We start from the raw sequence: 18,679 nt of genomic DNA on the forward strand, positions 1-18,679 counted from the left end.
GCTGGCCCTGTCCCTGCTCCAGCTTCTGCGCAACGCGCCCGCATGACACGCGCAGCCAACACCTCCGTGTTAGATAGGTGTCCCAGTCCTCTCCCCAGCTGGTGCTCGGTGCTGGGGCACGGCCAGCCCCGCTTCTGGGGACAGCAGTGGAGTGCATGGAGGGGCTCCTGCCCTGGTGCCCTGCAGCAGGTAAGGGGGCTTTGGGGGCACAGAGGAGCTGGTGCACAGGGTCAGGGTCTCCTTCTGCAGCACGTTGGGGGACCAAGTCCCTGATCCCTCTTAAAGCAGAGCAGGAGCCTGCATCTTTCTTCTCTTTGATTGGGAGGGGATGGTTTGTTGTGTTCTTGTGACCGTCCTGGCGCAGGGGATGGCTCCCAAGGAAGAGGAGGTCAGCCAAGGAGGGGATGGCAAAACCTCCAGAGGCAGCTGTGAGGATGCCCATGGGCACAGTCATGCGTGAGAAAAGGGGTGCAGGTTGGGTCGGGTCTGACAATGCTGCAAGGTCTGGAAAAACCTGCAGGTTTTATGAAGCTCAGGTTTTAAGAGAAAGGAGCTGAGCTGAGCTGAGCTGAGCTGAGCATCCCTCCTCCCCTCTCCCCTCTCTCCTCTCCCCTTTCCCCTCTCCTCTCTTCCTCCGCCCTTCACCCATCTCCCGCTCCCTTCTCCCTTTTCCCCTCTCCTCTCTCCCTTCTTCCCGCTCCCCTCTCCCTTCCTTGAGCCGCCGCATGAATGCTCCCTGCCCTGGGAGACGCACGGCAGAGCTTCAGACCCAGCCCAGACGCGGGTCTGGGGATGCCAGCGGCCCCGCGCTCCCCCTGGCGCCCCAGGCTGGGGCAGGGGCCAGGCGGGATGGCTGGGCTCTGCCCTCCCTGCACTGACTAAGAGGAGACGCCGGGCTCCGGGGCTTGCTGACCGCACCATGCTCCGGCGTGAGGAGCACAGCCTGGAGATGGCTGTGGCCTGGCCACCAGCCTGGGACATCCTCCAGCAGCCTGGAAGGAGCCTGGCGTGGGTGCTCGCTGCCTGCCCCGGGTCCAGCACGCCCCCTCTCCATCCCCGGGGGGTCCTGTGCTCCCACCTGTCCCACTGCCCTGGCCTCCCCCTGCTCCCGCTGGCCCCTCTGTGTCCCCTGGGATGGGAGCATCTCCCTTTCCATGGCAGGTTTCTTTGTGGGATGGGAGTTCCCACCTCCTGTGCACCTGGAGCTGGCAGCAGTGCACGGAGGCACTCGTGACACAAGCTGAACCTGCTTTATCTGTACCACGTGCTGAGCAGGTCCATCCAGGGGCTCGTGCATGTGATTTTGCAGCCGGGGATTGTTGCCCGCGCTGGCTCTGGAGTTGGGGTCCTCCCGTCATCTCTCTCTTGCCCCAAGGGCCACACTGAGAGGCGTAATGCTCCTGAAAATGCCCTGTCTTGTTGAGAGGATGCCTAGTAGCTGTCAAGTGCATCTGTTAGGGGCAAGAGGGCAAAAGCAAGAGAGCAGGGAGGAGGAGGAGAGATGAAGAGATGGATCATGCTTATCATTTCAACCTTATTAACCCATCGTGCCTCTTCCTCGCAGCTGGGGAGCGCCTGTGGCCAACAGAGCAGGGATGTCTGAGGCCTCGTCCAGCAAGGAGGGACCCCCGGCCGAGTGCCCCGTGTGCTACGAGAAGTTCCACCCGCTGGAGGCCATGCACCGCCAGCTCAGCTGCGGGCACACCTTCTGCCACGACTGCCTGGTGAAGTGCTTGCTCTCCGCCAAGCTTGACGGCCAGGTCCAGAGCAGCATCATCTGCCCATCTGCCGCTACGTGACTTTCCTCAGCAAGAAGGCGGCTCTATGGCCGCCCAAGGCAGGTACCAACCTCCGGGCCCTGGACATGCCTCTGTCACCTTCCTCCTTGTCCCATCTGACCAAATTGGAGGCCAGCAACACCTTGGTGGTGCCCAGCCATTTTGTGATGCCGGTGCAGAGCTCCGGCCGGTGCTGCAGCACGGGGAACAGCCCCATGGACTCGCAGGGGGTCCCAGGAGAGCTGGCGCGGGAAGCCCACATCTTTGTCATCAGTGACTATGGGATGCCACTGGTGGGTGTGGACTGCAGCTCCCTGGGGAGGAGAAGCAGAACAGAAACACGAAGCTCGGTGTCATCCAGCTCAGCCCTGGGGGTGAAATGCTGCCAGTCGCCCATCGCCCTCGTCGACCTGTTCATCTTGACGGTGGCCATGCTGGAGGCTGTGCTCCCTTGGCTGCTGCTGGTGAAGAGGGACTCGTAGCAGGGATGGGATCAGCTCAGATGCTGGAGGTGTCACTGATGCTGGGACAGAGCTAGGGCTGGGACCTCTCTCAAAAGATCCCATGAGAAAGTCCAGAAGCAGCTCCAGGTGAAGCTCTCTCTCCTCTGGCCAGGGACTGAATGGACTTTCAGACCTTTCCGCAGATCTCCGGGTGCTCACAGTGTCGTCGCTGGCATTTTCTGCCTCTTTTGGTTAAAATGTGGCTGGTCAAACCCTGCTAGTGGGTTCCCCTAGTGTCTTAGCAGAGAGCATGGTTTCTCCTCCCGCACCCTGTTGAGGAGAAATAACTGGACTCCAGACGATCCAATGTGAATCAACAGAAGCCGTTTATTAAGCACCGATCATCATCTTTTATACCCTGTGTTGTAGCCGTACACGCGACTCGCTTATTTCTGATCAGCGAGTTACACTGTCCACGCGCTGTGCATGCAGTTCGTTCACACATCAGATTGGTTACAAGAATTCGCATAGTAAATCGCTTAGTCATTAGCACAACATGTTTTTTACCTTCTCAGTTCCCGTTTTTGCCATGTACTAATGCCATCTTCTACCACCTGTTTTGATCTTAATCTAATCTCTCACCGTAGGGAGGCTGGCTCACATGGCCGTTTTCTCTCAGGTACATTCCTACAATACCCCCTTTTTCTTCTTGAGCCAGCCAGACTTTATGCATGGCATTTTCTATCATGTCAGTCACTTTGCGGAGAACACACGAGGCTGCCATAATCAATAATAATATAACCAACAATAGCATGAGCCCTTGCTTTAGTAAATCTGATAACCATCCCGTTATACCCCACGAGCTTAACCAATCATCGAAACTGTTTTTGACCACTTTTAATTTGGACATGTTATCCTTCAGCTCCCGTAACTGCTTATGAATGGATGATGAGTGGTCGGAAAGGTTCATACAACACATACCTTCAAAACCTTCACATCCATGACCCTGAGCTAACAGCAAAAAATCAACATCCGCTCGATTTTGCAACGTAGCATGCCGAATGCTATCAACATCAGTCAGCAAGCTAGATTTGGGTTGCCCATTGACGGTGCTGCGGGTTGTCCAGGCAAGGGATCAAGTTGCCCAGCAAAGGCACTAGGATGCACGCAGTCTGCACTGACTTGCCCAGGGCTGGCACTGGGTTGCCCACTGAGGGCCATGAGTTCATAGGATCATAGAACGTCTCAAGTCGAGAAAGACCCATGAGGATCATGGAGTCCATCTCCCTGCTTCTTGCAGGACTACGGAAAACCAAATGATATGACTAAGCCACTCAACAGTTGCCCAAAAGCTGCACCTGGTTGCCCAGGGGCTGCAAAACCTGCCCATGGAGGGCAGTAGGTTGTCCAGGGCAGGATCTAGGATGCCATGTGAGGGTATTTTCTTGCCCAGGGCTGGCCCTGGCTTGCCCATCCACAGCAATGCGTTGCCCAACGGCTGCATCGGGTTGCCAGAGCGGCTGCAGGGAGTTGCCCGCGTAGAACCCGGTTACTGAGCACCCTGCGCCAGCGGCAACGCTGCCCTGGTTCTGTGACACAGAGGGCACTGGGGATGCTGCAGTGTCTGGCAGTGCTGCCACCCAACCTGACAGCACAGCACTGAGTAGCAGCCCCCCCCGCACACCCCCAAGCCTCTGCAGGGTGAGTGTGTCCCTGAACTGGGAGGGAAAAAACCAGGTCATTCTCCTAATCCCCCTCCATATCTCTTCTGTCCTCTAAATGTACCCGGATGAGGTGGTCGGGGGCTCCTGTCGTGTGTCCGTGTTCAGGGGTGGCACAAAGTGGGTTTTTCCCTCCCTTTCCTAAACGTGTGTCTGTCAGTATCTGAAAGGGCAGAGTTTATTTGTGGGGGTGGGAGCCAGGGAAGCTGCCTCCCACCCTCCCAAGGCTGTTTCTCAGGTATAAAGCGGCACGGAGCTAGGGAAAGCGCCGTCATTTATCCCTAGCCGGGAGAAAAGGGCTGAAGGGAGCGGTTTGTGGGAAGCGGCACACACGGTGGTTTCTGTTGGACCTGAGCGCAGACATTTCGTCCTCGGTTCTGCCAAACTGGCTCAGAGGGTCGTGTTTGCGAAAGCTTCTTTTTCTGCTGCATTTGAGGGTGTGAGTTTCCCGCTGCCTGTCCCACAGCCACTCCCATCAGGGATCTTGCTGTAGCACACCCGTGTCCTCATCTTCCCCTGGGGCTCCGAGCCAGGCTGGGAGCAGTGGGGACGGGACGGTGTTGGGGGAAGGACACGTCAGGCTGGCTACAACAGCCGTATTGAGGGACTTATTCCTGCCCCTGGGTGACACTTGTAACCTCACAAGAGCTTCGTACCGAGCACCACGTACCCCTCCGGAGTGTTTGTCCTCAGATGAGGTGTGTTTGGTGGCCCCCTGCCTTATCTTGCTGATAACCATCGATTGACAGCCTCAAGCTGGAGAGGACAATATGCAATTCTTGGTAGCAAAATCTTCATGTGTGGCCATTCCTCCTAGGGCTACTGCAAGGCTGGTGTTTCCCAAGCGCTCTGAAAAGACTGTGGGCCATCTCCTTCCCACGCACACTGATCTTACACCAGGTGAGCCATCGACACCTTTCCTCCTTTGCAAGGCAAGAGGCGGCCCCTCTTTTGAGGCTGAAATAGGGGTGTGGGGGGGTCAAATTTGGATATAGTCCTGCAAAGCTCAGCTCCCCTGCAGGCTCCTCACTCCAGCATTTAAGGCAAGGGAAGATAGAGGGGGTGAGGATGGAGTCCCTCACCCACCCACAAACGGCGCTGGGCCGGTAGCAGATGTGTGTCCAAAAGGGACGCAGCTCTCGGGGCTGGGAATGGAACTTTTACAGAGAAAATGACCTCTGGAGTATCAGAGGATCAGCAGATACGCCAGCCAAAAGAAACAAAGGAACAGCAGAGAAGGAGCAACTCCAGTTTGACTGGATTGACAGATTTAAGGAAAAGGAAGGCACGGTATCTGTCATTCTCCTTACGGCCGTGATTTGTTTTTCTCCGCATTCCAAGACCTGATGCTAGATACTAACAACCAAGTCAAACGCTTTTATATACAAATGTTTGGGATGCTGTCAGGAGGGATTTGTTTTCAAGGGGTTTAGGCCTGTTCAGGCGCTGTGAGGGTGCTCTGTGCGTCGCTGTTTGTGTTTGCAGTTGCGGGTGTTGCTGTAAGAAGTAAGGCAAGTGCAGGAGGTTGCTGAGGTTGTCCTCTCTCTCCTCCTCTGTGCAGGACACGGACGGGACACACGAATAGCAGCGGTGGAGCATGGAGTCTGTCGGCTCTCCCTTACCAGCAAAGTTCGCCCATCCCAGAGCCATACCCACCAGGTTTCTCCCTGCCATCCACACCATGGCGTCAAGCTATAAGAACCGATTTCCTTACCGCCCCTTGCCTCAGAGCTACAGCCTCCCCTGGATGCCCAGCACCTACTACAAAACGGCTGCCAGCAAACCAACTTTGGCTGCCTTTTCCAAGAGTTCCCAGGGGATAACTGCCAGCGAGAAGCTTCCATCTGTTTCCACCAGAACGACCGTCTTCACCCGCTACACCCCTGAAGACTGGTACAAGTCCAACGTGACCAATTACAGGGAGTCGGAGACCTCCCAGAATAACGCGGAGCGCCTGAGAGCCGATACCTGCCGCTTGATTGACGACAAATACCAGCAGACCAAGAAAACGCAAGTAGAAAGCACCAAAAACCTGGGAGTGCGCGCCAATGACATCGCGTTTTGGAAATCGGAGCTCTGCCACGAGCTAGATGAGGTGATCGGGGAGACCAACGCGCTCACAGAGGTGAAGACCAGGCTGGAGAGAGCCTTGGCCGAGGCGGAGGCCCCTCTCCGGGTAAGCACCCGTCCCAGCGCGCTGCAAGCTGTAGCCTACTGCTGAAACATCTGCAGCCCTTCAAACGTCTCATTAAGTTTCACTGCAGCTCCAGAACGTCTAGAAAGCTTTTATTAAGAGGCCATTAGTTAAGTTAGTAGTAACCAAACCCCCCTTGCCATCTGCTGGATCCCCTATCAGCACAGGCTGAGCACGTCAGAGCTGCGTTTGCTTAACTCAATATTTTTAGAAGTGGTACATCCAAAATCCCGGTTTGGGAGACAAAAGCCCGTGTCTTACCACGAGGCTCTGGCGAGGTGGGCGTCAAGGCTGACACAGGTCCCCCGTTTCAGCTGTGGCTGCACCAGGGACACGTCTGCTCCCTCATGATGGTTTAATGCTGATGTTGCAGCTCGCCTGCTCCTTGTCAGCTAAACCAGCTGCCCCGGGCCACTTTTTTCCCTCTCTTGTCATCTCCGTGCCCACCTAGAATTTCTTTTCTCACATTACTGGAGATGGGGACAGTCCCCATAGAGAGCCCTGCCCCTGCAGCCAGCGGTGATGGCGTGTCCCCAACAGGTCGCTCAGGAGTGCTTACTTCACCGGGAGAAGAGGATGGGCATCGACCTGGTCCACGACAACGTGGAGGAACAGCTCTTAACAGTAAGTTGGGCAACTCAGATCATGCGTTGAAGCTATTTTTACCGGATTTCAAAGTTATGGGATTTGGAGCACTGATCACCTGCCTCCAGCAGCCGGAGCTTCACAAAGGCAATGGGTTTGTGCTGAAGTCAAGTGAGCTGAGAGCAACACACTTCCTCCGGTGGAGCTGAATGTGTCTCAGAAATTCAGCCTGGGCATTTACACCGAAGTCAAGTCCATCTCCTCTTGTCCCGTACGGATGGGATTCCTCCTGGGGAGGAAAACATTTTGGGAGCAAAAAGGGCAGGTGCTGATCTGGGGATGGAGGTGTGTAGTGGTCCAGGGAACCGCTCTGCCTGTCCACACCAGGATGTGTACCTGTCCGTGCAGTGGGACTAACCACCACTTGACACTGAGGTCAAGGTGAAAAACTCCTTATTGACCCACCCTGAAAGGGAACGCAAAGGCCGTGGCTGCAGCCACAGCACCCTTCTGTCCCCTCCAGGGCGCTGGGCGCAGGCTCAGCTGCGAGTTTTCCTGCCTGTTTGCTTTGGGCAGGAAGACAAGCAGGCAAGTTCTTGCTGTGTGCAGGGCTGGAGAGGTCCAAGGGGAGGAGTGTGACCAGGACGAGTGAGTATGGACGCTGATGGGGTCCTCTTTTGCCTTTGCCCAGGAAGTCGATGTCATCAGGTCGTGCCAGGAGAAGATGCAGCAGGTCCTGGACAAGGCCAAAGCCCAGATCACGTAAGGAGGAGCTCCTTCTCTCATGTCGTAGGGCTGATGTGCATTTGTGGTCACAGCAGAACCCCAGCAGATGTGAACACCCAGAAGAAGCCTGTCTCTCCCCACACCCCGCAGGCGTAAAGCCCATGGAGGCTCCATGGCATGCGGGCGGTGATGCTCGTGGGAGGACAGAGCTGCGCGGGGGGGCGGGAGCTGCTGTGGGGAGTGGAACGGGGAGGAAGCCATTCCACCCGTACGTCCCCACCGATGGCTGCTGTTTGCATGTTGAAGGTCCAACCGGGCGGCCCAGCACAACCTGGAGAAGGATCTGGCCAACAAGCAGGTGGCCCACCGGATCGACGACAGGTGCCACCACCTGATGAACACCTCCCACGGCATCAGTTACTACCGAGGGGTGGAGCAGGTCGATGCCACGTGAGTGCACGCTGTCGGTCCCCAGCAGCAAGCTGTCCCCGGGATACGCGGTGCCTCTCCCTGGCAGGGAGCTGCTTGTCCCCAACCCAGATCCATCCCGCCTGGAGACACCTCCCTCAGAGCGGTCATTTCTCTCCGCTCCCCAGAAAGGGAGCACAACCCTCTGCTGACAGTTGGATGCCAAACATCCAGAGGGTGAAAGCCAGTCCCACCTCATTAAACATTCTACCAGGGGTTGAGAGATCAGCCTGCCAATTAATTCAGCAGAGCACCTCTGCTGAAACAGCTCACTAAGTTTATGCATATTTTCAAAGATGTGTCTTAGTTGTTGCTAGGCGATGTTTATACTTTGCAAGGACTCTTTTCAGCTTCCCATAGAAGTGAGGAGGAGCATAGGCAGAACAAGGGAAAGGCCAACGGAATATTCCGTACCATAGATGCCATGCTCAGGATATAAATGGGGGTTGGTGCGGGGTGGGAATATGCGGTCGGGGCTCGGGAAGGTGCCAGTTCACTGGGTGGTGAGAGTGACTTCTCTCATTATTATTATTATTATTATTGTTCGTTTCTGTTATTGTTCTATTAAACTGTCCTTATCTCCACCCACGAGTTTTTCCCTTTCCCTTTCCCCTCCTTTTCTCCCTCTTCTCCCTTCTGGGGGGAAGGGGGAGAACTGCACCAGCGCATGCGTGGTCCTGGCTGCTGGCTGGGGTTAAACTATGACATACAGTCCAATTAAAAGTGTAGATTTAAGCTATAGTGAATCCACGCTGCTCCCTGGCAGGGTCCATGCCTGCCCACATCCAGCTTACCGGGGGCCTCTCCTTTTCCCCGCCAGGATCTCGGTGCCGCAGTCCTGGGCCAAGTTCACCAACAACAACATCCTCCGCTCCCAGAGCGAGCGGGCGGCCTCCGCCAAGCTGCGGGACGACATAGAGAACCTGCTGGCGGTGACGGACAGCCAGATGTGGCAGCAGTTCAACGCTGTGAACGTCGCTTTCACCAACCGCATCGCTGAGACGGCCGATGCCAAGAGAAAGATTCAGACCCACCTGGCCAAGGTAGCCTGAACCCCTCCCTTTTGGTGTGACACTGTCACTCCCCCGTGACACCTCCAAAGCGCGACCCTCCACGCAGACCTGGCCCCAGCAGAGGAACGGTCACCACAAGAAGCTGGTTATAGCATCATTTAGAATCATAGAGTCATAGGATGTGTTGGGTGTGAAGGGACCTCTCAAGGCCACCTAGTCCAACCCCCTGCAGTCAGCAGGGACATCTTCAACTGGATCAGGTTGCTCAGAGCCTCATGCAGCCTGGCCTTGAATGTCTCCAGGGGTGGGGCCTCCCCCACCTCTCCGGGCAACCTGGGCCAGTGTCTCACCACCATCAGTGCAAAGAACTTCTGCCTAATGTCTCATCTAAACCCGCCCTGCTCTAGTTGAAACCATTGCCCCTCGTCCTCTCACTACATGCCCTTGCAAACAGCCCCTGCCCAGCTTTCTTGGGGACTTTCTTCTTGGAGCAGGATGAGTTGGCAGTGTAATTTCATCCCAAGGGATACTGCCCGTTGCTCATCCCAGCTGACAGCCTGCTAGCACAGGGATTTCCAGCAGAAAATGCCAGCGCTACTTGCATCAGCGCTAGTTACTTAGAGGCGCTGGCTGCCCTGCAGAAGGGCTTTACTGGGACTCTGCTGGGGTGTCTGCTGTGGGGTTTGCAGCTTTGCTGCTCCTCCAAGGACGTGTTTTCGGTCTCAGCACTCTGTGGTGGCTGCACAGGTATCGGTGTGTTTGCTCCGCCAAGCAGATGAAGTGGAGATCAGCCATGGGCAGCAGGCTCGCACCACTGGCTCTCATGGAAAGCTTCCTGAAAAGTGCTCGGCACAGATTAACCGAGCAGAAACTGGGCTTGCAGCATCGCGGGCTGGTGCCACATCCTTCATCGAGCATCCACCAAAAACCTGCCCTCTGTTAGTTGCTAGTGATGGACGATCAGTTCCTGCAAGCAGTAATTTTGGGGAGCGGGTAATTCAGTAGATCCATCACTGCTCCAAAACCTCCTCTGATGGGACAGCAAGAGCAAAGAGAGGCTTTTCCCCGCAGAGAAATGGCTGCTGGATCTGTGCCTCCATCTATGGCAGAGTGAGAGCAGTCTGAGCCCGGGGTCTGCTGATTGAACTTGGTTTTTTTCTGCAGATGGATGGCAGAAAAGGGAAATCACGTTGCCGCTGGAGAATATATTTTTTAAATTTATGCATGTGTTTCTTTCTTACTCCAGACACTGCAGGAAATATTCCAGATGGAGAGGAATATAGAAGCCATCCAAAAGGCCATTAGGGACCAGGGGCCTCCATTAAAGGTGGCTCAGACCCGGCTGGACGAGCGCACTCGGAGGCCAAACATGGAGCTGTGCCGGGACACTGCCCAGCTGCGGTAAGGCAGGAGCGCGGGGCCGGCGGGGACCTCGAGGGCTCACGGGTGGTAGCACTCGGGAGCATCGCTGGATGACAAAATTAATCATGGGGGGTTGGTTCTTTTTCCTAAAGAGTCCTTCCAGAAGTGCACCGACATAATCAAAAGCAATGAGCGGGTATCCCAGCCTTTGGGTGCTGGGAGAGCTCTGCGCCCACAACGGAGGCTGTACCCCATGGCCGGGGGCGGCCTGATGCCACCCCATGAGGGGCCGGATTTTTCCTACCTGCGTCAACCCCGTCTTCTCTCCTGCCTGCTTCCCGGCGGCTGGATGGGCTCAGGTTTGAAGGACAAGCCCTTTACTCTCCAACAGGCTCATGCTGAGAGCTCTTAGGTCCTTCCTTTGGGGTAACCGCAAGGGTGCAGCTGCGGTGCAAGGTGCTGTGTCCAGTGCTGGGCTCCCCGGTTCCAGAAGGACAGGGAACTGCTGGAGAGGGGACAGCAAAGGGCTACCAAGAGGATGAGGGGACTGGAACACCTCTCTTGTGAAGAAAGGCTGAGGGATTTGGGTCTCTTCAGGCTGGAAGAAAGACGCCTGAGGGGGCACCTTCTCAACGCTTATCAATACTGAAAGGGGGGGTGTCAGGAGGATGGGGCCAGGCTCTTTTCAGTGGTGCCCGGGGACAGGACAAGGGGTAACGGGCACAAACTTGACCATAGGGAGTTCCACCTAAACACGAGGAGGAACTTCTTTGCTGTGAGGGTGGCAGAGCCCTGGCCCAGGCTGCCCCGAGAGGAGGGGGAGTCTCCGTCTCTGGAGACATCCCAAACCCGGCTGGAGGCGTTCCTGTGCCACGTGCTGTGGGTGACCCTGCTCTGGCAGGGGGTTGGACTGGGTGATCTCCAGAGGTCCCTGCCAAGCCCCGCCAGCCTGGGATTCTGTGCACCACACGGAGAAGCAGTGAGGGCTGTGCTCACCTCCCCTGGGGACACTGGAAATCCTGTCAAGGACAGAGGGAGCTCTTTGGCATTGCACCCCGAGGGGCTGTGGAGGATCAGGCACCCTGAACTTCACACCTCCTCCTGGCAGCCCGCTGGGTGAGGCTCCCTGGGAAGCCTTTTCAAAGCAATTTAAACCCAGCCCCAGAGCCTGTTTAGCATCTCTCACGCCATCCTTTGTTCCATCCTCCACTTGTTTCACCTTCGCTTTTAGCCTCTCCCAGCTGTCCTCTTTCGCTGCGTGTGCACCCGTGGGTGTGGGGAGGACCCTTGCCCGGGGAAATCCAGGAGGGGGAGCCAAGAAAGCCACAAAACCAAACAGGAACGGGAAACCACAGCTGCTCGTCCCTCTGCTTGGTGGCACCACCTGCTCTGGCAGACGCGGCTGCGCGTTGCCGAAGCCTTCGAGCAGATGTTCACTGAGCGCGGTGAAGGGGGAAAACCCATGCCCCAGGGGCCCATCAGCAACGCCATGCTAGAAACCACTCACGTGACGGGACTTCTAATGAGGGCTCCTTGCTGTTTTCCAGCCTTGTCAACGAGGTCCGTGACATCGAAGAGACGGTGCAAACTCTTCAGCAGCAGCTGAGAGACAGCCAGGACACCTTGCAAATGCTGGTTCGCACCAAAGCCGTCCTGCAGCACGACCTGGCCGTCAAAGCCAACTCCCTGTTCATTGACCAGGAGAAGTGCATGGCGATGCGCAAGACCTTTCCCAGCACCGCGCGGCTGCTGGGTCCCATCTAGGCTGGGCTCAGCCCACCCCACGGCATCCCTTACCGGAGTTATCAGTTTTCTCTATATGCTTTAAATAGTGCATGATTAACTTTCCACTTCCTGATGGAAGCCTGGCTAGAAATTAAATTATCACTTTGCATGTCACATGGTCTAGCAGGAGTATTTTTTTTTTCCCTTTGGTTTTTCTCTTTCCACTGCTCTTTCACGGCGTGCCAGAAAGTAACTGAAAATATCCTGGATGCAACTAAGAGTAAATCCACCCACAGGGATTCATTCCTACCCATTCGGTCTGTGATTTTAGGAGAAAAAGTGTCGTGTCCTCCTCCTTTGGAGTCTGATGTGGAAAAAGCACAGGGTGAAGCCATGTCTCAAATCACCTCCTGTCCTCCATGGGCCTTAGCGTGGCTTTTTGAGGATCTGCCCCATGACCTTCCCAGGCACAGAGGTGACGCCGACAGGTCCGTACCCTCCTTTAAACCCTTTTTACAAATGGGTGCAATGTTTCCCTTTTTCCAGTCCCCGGGCACTTCACCTGATGCCATGACTTTTCAAATACCACCTTCTTCCAGGAACACCCCTTGTTTCCTTTGGGGTGTTGCACCGGTGTTTCCCTCCTGGCTCCTGTGACCTCAGGAGCCCCCGGCTCATCTCTCCAAGACTTCAAGTGTGAGGCAGCGTCACCAGCGCATCTCAGAGCAACAGGCCCTCGCTGGCACCCCGTCCCTCCAATCTTGGCATCTCATCCCACAGGGACAGCCCGATATTGTCCCCCTCTCCCTTCAAGCCTTGTTTAAAGCTCTGTCAATGAGCCCCGCTACCTCCTGAGCAAAGACCCTCTTCCCCCTTGGAGGTGGGTGGGGAGACACTGGCCCAGGTTGCCCAGAGAGGTGGGGGAGGCCCCATCCCTGGAGACATTCAAGGCCAGGCTGCATGAGGCTCTCAGCAACGTGATCCAGTTGAAGATGTCCCTGCTGACTGCAGGGGGGTTGGACTAGATGCCCTTGAGAGGTCCCTTCCAACCCAACGCATTCTATGAGTCTTGGATTCTATGAGAGGTGAACCCCATCTGACACCAGCAAGCCTGGTGCCGTGTATGCCATCCCATTACCATAAAACCCAAAATGGTGTTGATGACACCAGCCACGGAGCCACGTATTAATAGGCTGGTCCCACCTGTTCCTTCCAATGTCATTGCCCGCAACTGGGAGGAGAGGAAAAAATAACCTGCCTCCCAGATTCCCTTACCTGAAGTCTCCTTTGATGGGTTATTAAGCATTGGAACAGGCTGCCAGGGAAGTGTTTGAGTCACCAGCCCTGGAGGTACTTAAAAGATGGCTAGATGGGATGCTGAGGGACATGGTTTAGTGATGGTTTTGGCAGTGTTAGGTTGATGGTTGGACTTGATGATCTTAAAGGTCCCTTCCAACCCAGACCATTCTATGATCCTATGATCGAGACCCCTTGGATTACGCGTGTGGCTTCATTGCCACCCACACGGGAGAACAGGAATGGGTAGTAATCCAAGGGCCATACCTCTTCTTGTTGCCTAAGAAACGAAGAAGGAGAGAATGTCCTGGAGGAGTCTGATATGAATTTGGGTGAAATCAAAGCTTGCCACAAAACATGGTAACAGGATATTGCATAACTAAGGCATATTATCCGGCTTGAGGGAGAGAGAATTCCCAAAACGGCATCAGCGGTTCAGAAAAAAAAAACCAAACTCATTGCTTTTATGAAAAAAAAAAAAAGAAAAAAGGGAGAAAACTTTGGCAAAATGGTAAGGAAAATTTGGGCAGTGTAGGATCATAGGAATGGCTGTGCTGGCTCAGAGCAAAGTGCAGCGAGCCCCACATTCAGCCTCTGACAGAGCCAACAGCAGATGCTTGGATAAAAGCACCAAAAGAAGGCAAGCACCCTGTGATACTTTCCCAGTCTACTTTCCCAGCTTCCAGCAATTAGCATCTCAAGGACTTCCTGAGCTGCCAGGGCTGTCCTTGAATTTAATATCCCCCCGTGGATTTGTTTCACATGAGCTTGTTCCAGTTGTTCCTCGAGCCCGTGCAGACTTGCAGCATCCGCCGTGTCCCTCAGCCGGCAGCTGCAGGGGACGGAGCATCGTCACCCTCGGAGCATCGGCGGCCGCTCTCGGGACCCTGGAGGAGACCGAAAAAGGGGCCAGACCTGGCACTGCTGAAGCCAAAAGTCTAAAACTCAAGAGCTTGAGCAAAAAGCTGGTTTAGATCGGTATCCTCGGTAGGTTCAACAAAGCAGCTGGCAGGGGGTTGGCTGTCAACACGCAGGAGACGAGCACAAATCCCAGTTTCTGGAAGTATCTGAGTGTGTCCTGACACAGAGTCACATCCCAGCTGGGAACCTCGGTTGGTTTTTGGTTTTTTGGCTTTTGGAATCAGTGGGTAAATTTTGGTTTCCTTGAAGCCAGTGGGATTTTCTCCAGGGATTTCAGCCTGACTCTATCAGTGATGACAACTGGCTTGGAGGTGAAAGGGAAAAAGTTGGATGAAGTCGGGTCTTGGGGCATGAATGCAGACGGGACTCCAACATTTTATGAATTCGTCTTGGTTTGGTGGAAAACAAATGTCAGGAAAAGTAAGTAAATGTCTCCAAGATGTATTAGGGCTCTTGTTTTAGAAGTTTGCTGAACTTGAATGTCTCCCCTTCTGTCTTTTTCTTTTCTCCTTGAAATGGCTTTTCAGATCGCCATTCCACCAGTTTGACCAGAAAAGGTAAAAAAACCCACTCTCCCTCAGTGCAATTTGATCCAAACAGCATTTCATGCTGCAGCCAAGGCCCGTGCCCCGCGCAGCCCTGCCGTGGGGCAGCCGTGGGGCTTGGTAACCCACAGCAGCATCCTTCCTGGGGCACGGCACCCGCCTCCCCCCCGGCACCTCCCGGAGCCGGGCAAAGGGGGAGATCCTGGCACCCTCCGCGCTCGCTGCCAGCTGGGGACGTGCTCTCGGGGTGGAGAGCCTTCCCCCAGGCCTTCGGCTGGAAAGACTTATTTAGAGAGTTATTTCTCTCTGTATTTTTATAGAATTATTATCGTGGTTTGGGCCGGTGAGATGAACGATAGATGCTCTCCCCCACCCCCAAGGAGAGGAGGGAGAGAAAGAAAGAGAATTAGGAGTTTAGAAGGGACTAAACTACTTTAATGAAATATTAATAAAATAAAAAAAAAAGTAAAATGAAATATATACCATATATATAAACTGTATCAAGCTCCGAGGATGAGATCACGTCACCAGCAGGCACTGGGAAAGTCACAGACTGGACTCAGCGACGGATGGGAACTGCGTTGTTTGGGGGAGCACTATCGGTTCTCCGTACAATGCGAGTCAAACCGTATATTGCTCTCCTTATTTCCCTAGCAGCACAGATGTTTGAAACCAGGATCTTTTTTTTTTATTTTTATTTTCCCCGTTTCCAATTTTCTGCCCTTTTGCCCTTTGCATTTCAAGTCCTCTGTTGCCAATGGTCTCAGGGTAAGGAACAGGAAGCGAGTCCCTAAAATTGTGATGACAGAACAAAATCTGGGGGTTAAAGAAGTTAATCCACAAGAATCGTAGGACCATAGAATGGTTTGGGTTGGAAGGGACCTTGAAGCCCATCCAGTGCCACCCCCTGCCCTGGGCAGGGACACCTCCCACCAGCCCAGGTTGCTCCAAGCTCCGTCCAGCCTGGCCTTGAACCCCTCCAGGGATGGGGCACCCGAGAAGACACACGGAGAAAAAGTTGTCCTTTGGTGTCGTTTGAAAATGCTTGTTTTCAGAGCGGTTTCATTCGCCTGGCCTGGGGAAGGGGGTGGTGTACGTGTACGCTGGACCGATGGCGGCCGAGCCCATGATGTGCTGGTTCAGGTGATGCCGCAGACACGGTTAAACGAGGCTTCGACCCTTTTCAGCAAAGCCCTCAAAGTCCGTCACTGCCTTGTCAGATTAGATCCGAGCCCCTTGAATTGCTATAAAACCCACTTTCCCTCCTAAATTCTCTTTATTTTATTCTAGAAATTCAAGCTGAAGCATTGCAAGAATTTTAAGGGATCCCGTGGAAGAGATTCAAAGTGAGAAATCCACTTTTTCTGGTTTTTACCCCGTGTTTATAAAACCCGTTGATCTTCCAGTATTCCCAGCGCAGCCTGTGGCAAATCTTGTTTGTACACAAAAGATTTTTCAAATTTCTTGTGGCGCCTGCCTGTATTTAGGCGGTGACCACTGCTAGCCACGCTCGGACGGAGCTGGGGAAGCCGGGCAGCCGTCGAGCCCCTCGATGGGAAGCAGGGTGCAATTCCCTGGCCTGTGCCGGGAAGGCGATGCCGTCTGATGCCCAGGGTTCTGCTGTGAACACCCCCCTTTCTCACCTCCTTCTGGCCCAGAGGCGCCATCCGGCACCTCCAGATTTGCCTCCCGTGTTTTCAGATGAACTCCTGGGAGCATCCCGGTCCCCCGGCACCAGAGCTGCCGTGATGGCACGTACTCAGCAGATGGTTTTCCAAAGCCCTGCTCCGTTTGCATGATGCACCTTTCCAAGAAGAGGAGCGTCTGAGGAGCACGGGATTGATGTGCTCTTCTCTCTGGGCTTCCTCCTCCGTTTCTAACCCGCAACTCTCCGCCAAGACAGGCTTCATTACCCGCAGGCTACTCTTTGCCCTGATTGGAGTTTCAGGTGTTTCTCCGGCGCTTAAAAAGCTGCTTTTGGCAGCGTTTTCAGAGCTGGAACCAAAGTGGGTTTGCTCTCCCACGTTCATGGAGGAGCTCGGGTGCGTACGTGCCCCCCCACGCCCCCCGGCTGCCTGTGACTGCTGTGCATCTCCCTGCTCTGCTTTTGGGGAAGCGGGTCAGATAATTTATCCAGAGAAACACAGCCGCCGAGAGCTCAGCCCTACAAACCCGACTCAGAAGATGGTCTCTAACGGCAGGTTGGGTGGCAGTCCTTGGGGACAAGACCCTTCTCGCCCTGTGTTTGCGCAGCCCCAAGCGCGGCGGCTCCTTCTGCTCTGAAAGCAGCAGACAGCTCAACCCGCAGAGGCAAGACAGCCCGAAATAGCCTCGTTAGCGAGGAATGGACTGATGTTGGTCCAGATGTTTTAGTCCTCTGGGGCTTGCACTCACGGATGGCACTGGCTGCCGGCGATGCCTGCGATGGCAGGCGGCAGTGTCACAGGGGGCAGGGGGGGTGGCACAGAAATGGGTGGGGTATTTTTCAGAGGGAAGGGCAAATTGCCTCCTTCGAAACCAGGCTGGGCAAACCTGCACAAGGCAGAGCCGGCGCTGCTAGAGCAGAGTTTGGCTCGGCAGCATCGCGGCGGGGCGTGCAGGCATGTACGGAACCAGGGGCTCGAGCACGGTGGGAGGCCGGGGGGGGGCTCATTTCAGCCGCTGGCCCATCTCCCCCCCCATGCCCATAGAGCGCTCCGAACTCCCACTTGCTGGCCGATGTGTGTGACGGGACCACTTAACACCAGCGCGGAGGAGCCAGAGCCCATGCTGCAGGGAACGCACCTGTGCTTGCCAGGAGGAGGGAGCCAAGCACGCTTCTCTCCCTCTTTCTCCCAGGATTTGCAGTTTTGGTGGCTGGATGCCGAGATCTCTCGTCTCAGCAAGCAGGACTAGTTCGGAGCTGGTGCGTGAAGAGGGGCAGAGGTGATGGGGAAAGGTGACGGGGAGGCAGGTGCTAGCGCTCAGGGCTCCCAGGGGTGCGCAGGTCTCCTGCGGGGACTATGGGGGAGGTCTGCGCGTGAGGTTGATTTCAACAGATTAGCTGGGGTTGAGGGATGAGCGAAGGCTGCCGTACCGGAGTGCAGCCACCCCTTCTGCTCCCAGCACCTAAGTCCTCCAGCATTTCGGAAAATCTCCATTTAGTGAAAGGTTGCTCAGTCCCACAGGATTCGGCTTTTTCAAGCGCTCAAAAAAGCCCCAGCCCCCGGAGCCAGAAGCCCATTGCCCATCGCGGGAGCAAATTGCAGAGGTGTCACTTTCCTGGCCGCAGCCGCACCGTGTAAACCAGAGGGGACATTGCCCCCGACTGCAGCACAGCCCGTTCCCCAAATCCCGCCCCACGGATCCCTGGCTGAGGCTACACGAACCGCCTCCGCCGGGGCGTGGGGGGCCACCCGGTGCAGCGGAGCTCTCTGTCCTCTGCGTGTCACCTCCTCGCTGACCGCGTCCCCCTCCCCGAGCATCCCCGGGGGAGGGAAGCTCCCTGCCAGCCCTCACCAGAACTCACTTATCTGCTCAGCAACACACGCGGCTGCAGCCGCCGGCCACCGGCCGCCTCCGGCACCCCGGGCTTCCTACAGCCCCGCACCCCGCCGTGCTGCGCCCCCCGCCCCCGCCCCCCACCCGCGGCCGCTCCGGAGAGCGGAACGGGGCAGAGCCGCCCCCCGGCACAGCCCCCCCGGGGCGGGGAGGGGGGGGGTCCGTCCACGATGGGGAAGCTGGGGGTCCTGGCTGGGGAAGCAAAGAGGGATGGTTGCCCCCCGCCCAAAAAAAACCCAAAAACAAACAAAAAAATCCCCCCGCTGAGCCAGCGGGATCGGCCGCGCCTGTGTGCGGGGACGGGGATGGGGCAGGGAGTGACCCCCGGCTGGGGGGGGCCGGCGGAGGGGGGGTGGGTGCTG

At 55.8% G+C, this 18,679-nt stretch overlaps 1 protein-coding gene and 1 pseudogene across 1 annotated transcript; both read left to right on the plus strand.

Moving 5' to 3' along the window:
• Positions 1-1,595: 1,595 nt before the first annotated feature.
• LOC134523138 (RING finger protein 222-like) lies at positions 1,596-2,260 on the plus strand (annotated as a pseudogene).
• Positions 2,261-5,539: 3,279 nt separating this feature from the next.
• Positions 5,540-12,054, plus strand: LOC134523439 (tektin-3-like). Its single transcript, XM_063352372.1, has 7 exons — positions 5,540-6,118; positions 6,677-6,760; positions 7,413-7,483; positions 7,754-7,897; positions 8,736-8,958; positions 10,175-10,329; positions 11,838-12,054. Exons 1-7 carry the CDS (start codon positions 5,540-5,542, stop codon positions 12,052-12,054), a joined length of 1,473 nt encoding a protein of 490 aa, XP_063208442.1.
• The last annotated feature ends 6,625 nt before the right edge of the window (positions 12,055-18,679 follow it).

Source organism: Chroicocephalus ridibundus, chromosome 14 (genome assembly GCF_963924245.1).
Source record: "Chroicocephalus ridibundus chromosome 14, bChrRid1.1, whole genome shotgun sequence".
In the NCBI taxonomy this organism is placed as follows: domain Eukaryota; kingdom Metazoa; phylum Chordata; class Aves; order Charadriiformes; family Laridae; genus Chroicocephalus; species Chroicocephalus ridibundus.

Bases quoted from the DNA above. Each gene is read 5' to 3' on its own strand.
- LOC134523439 (XM_063352372.1), top strand. From the start codon at position 5,540: ATGGAGTCTGTCGGCTCTCCCTTACCAGCAAAGTTCGCCCATCCCAGA. The intron at 7,484-7,753 runs GTAAGGAGGAGC...TGCATGTTGAAG, and splicing joins AAGGCCAAAGCCCAGATCAC to GTCCAACCGGGCGGCCCAGC. The intron at 10,330-11,837 runs GTAAGGCAGGAG...GCTGTTTTCCAG, and splicing joins CGGGACACTGCCCAGCTGCG to CCTTGTCAACGAGGTCCGTG.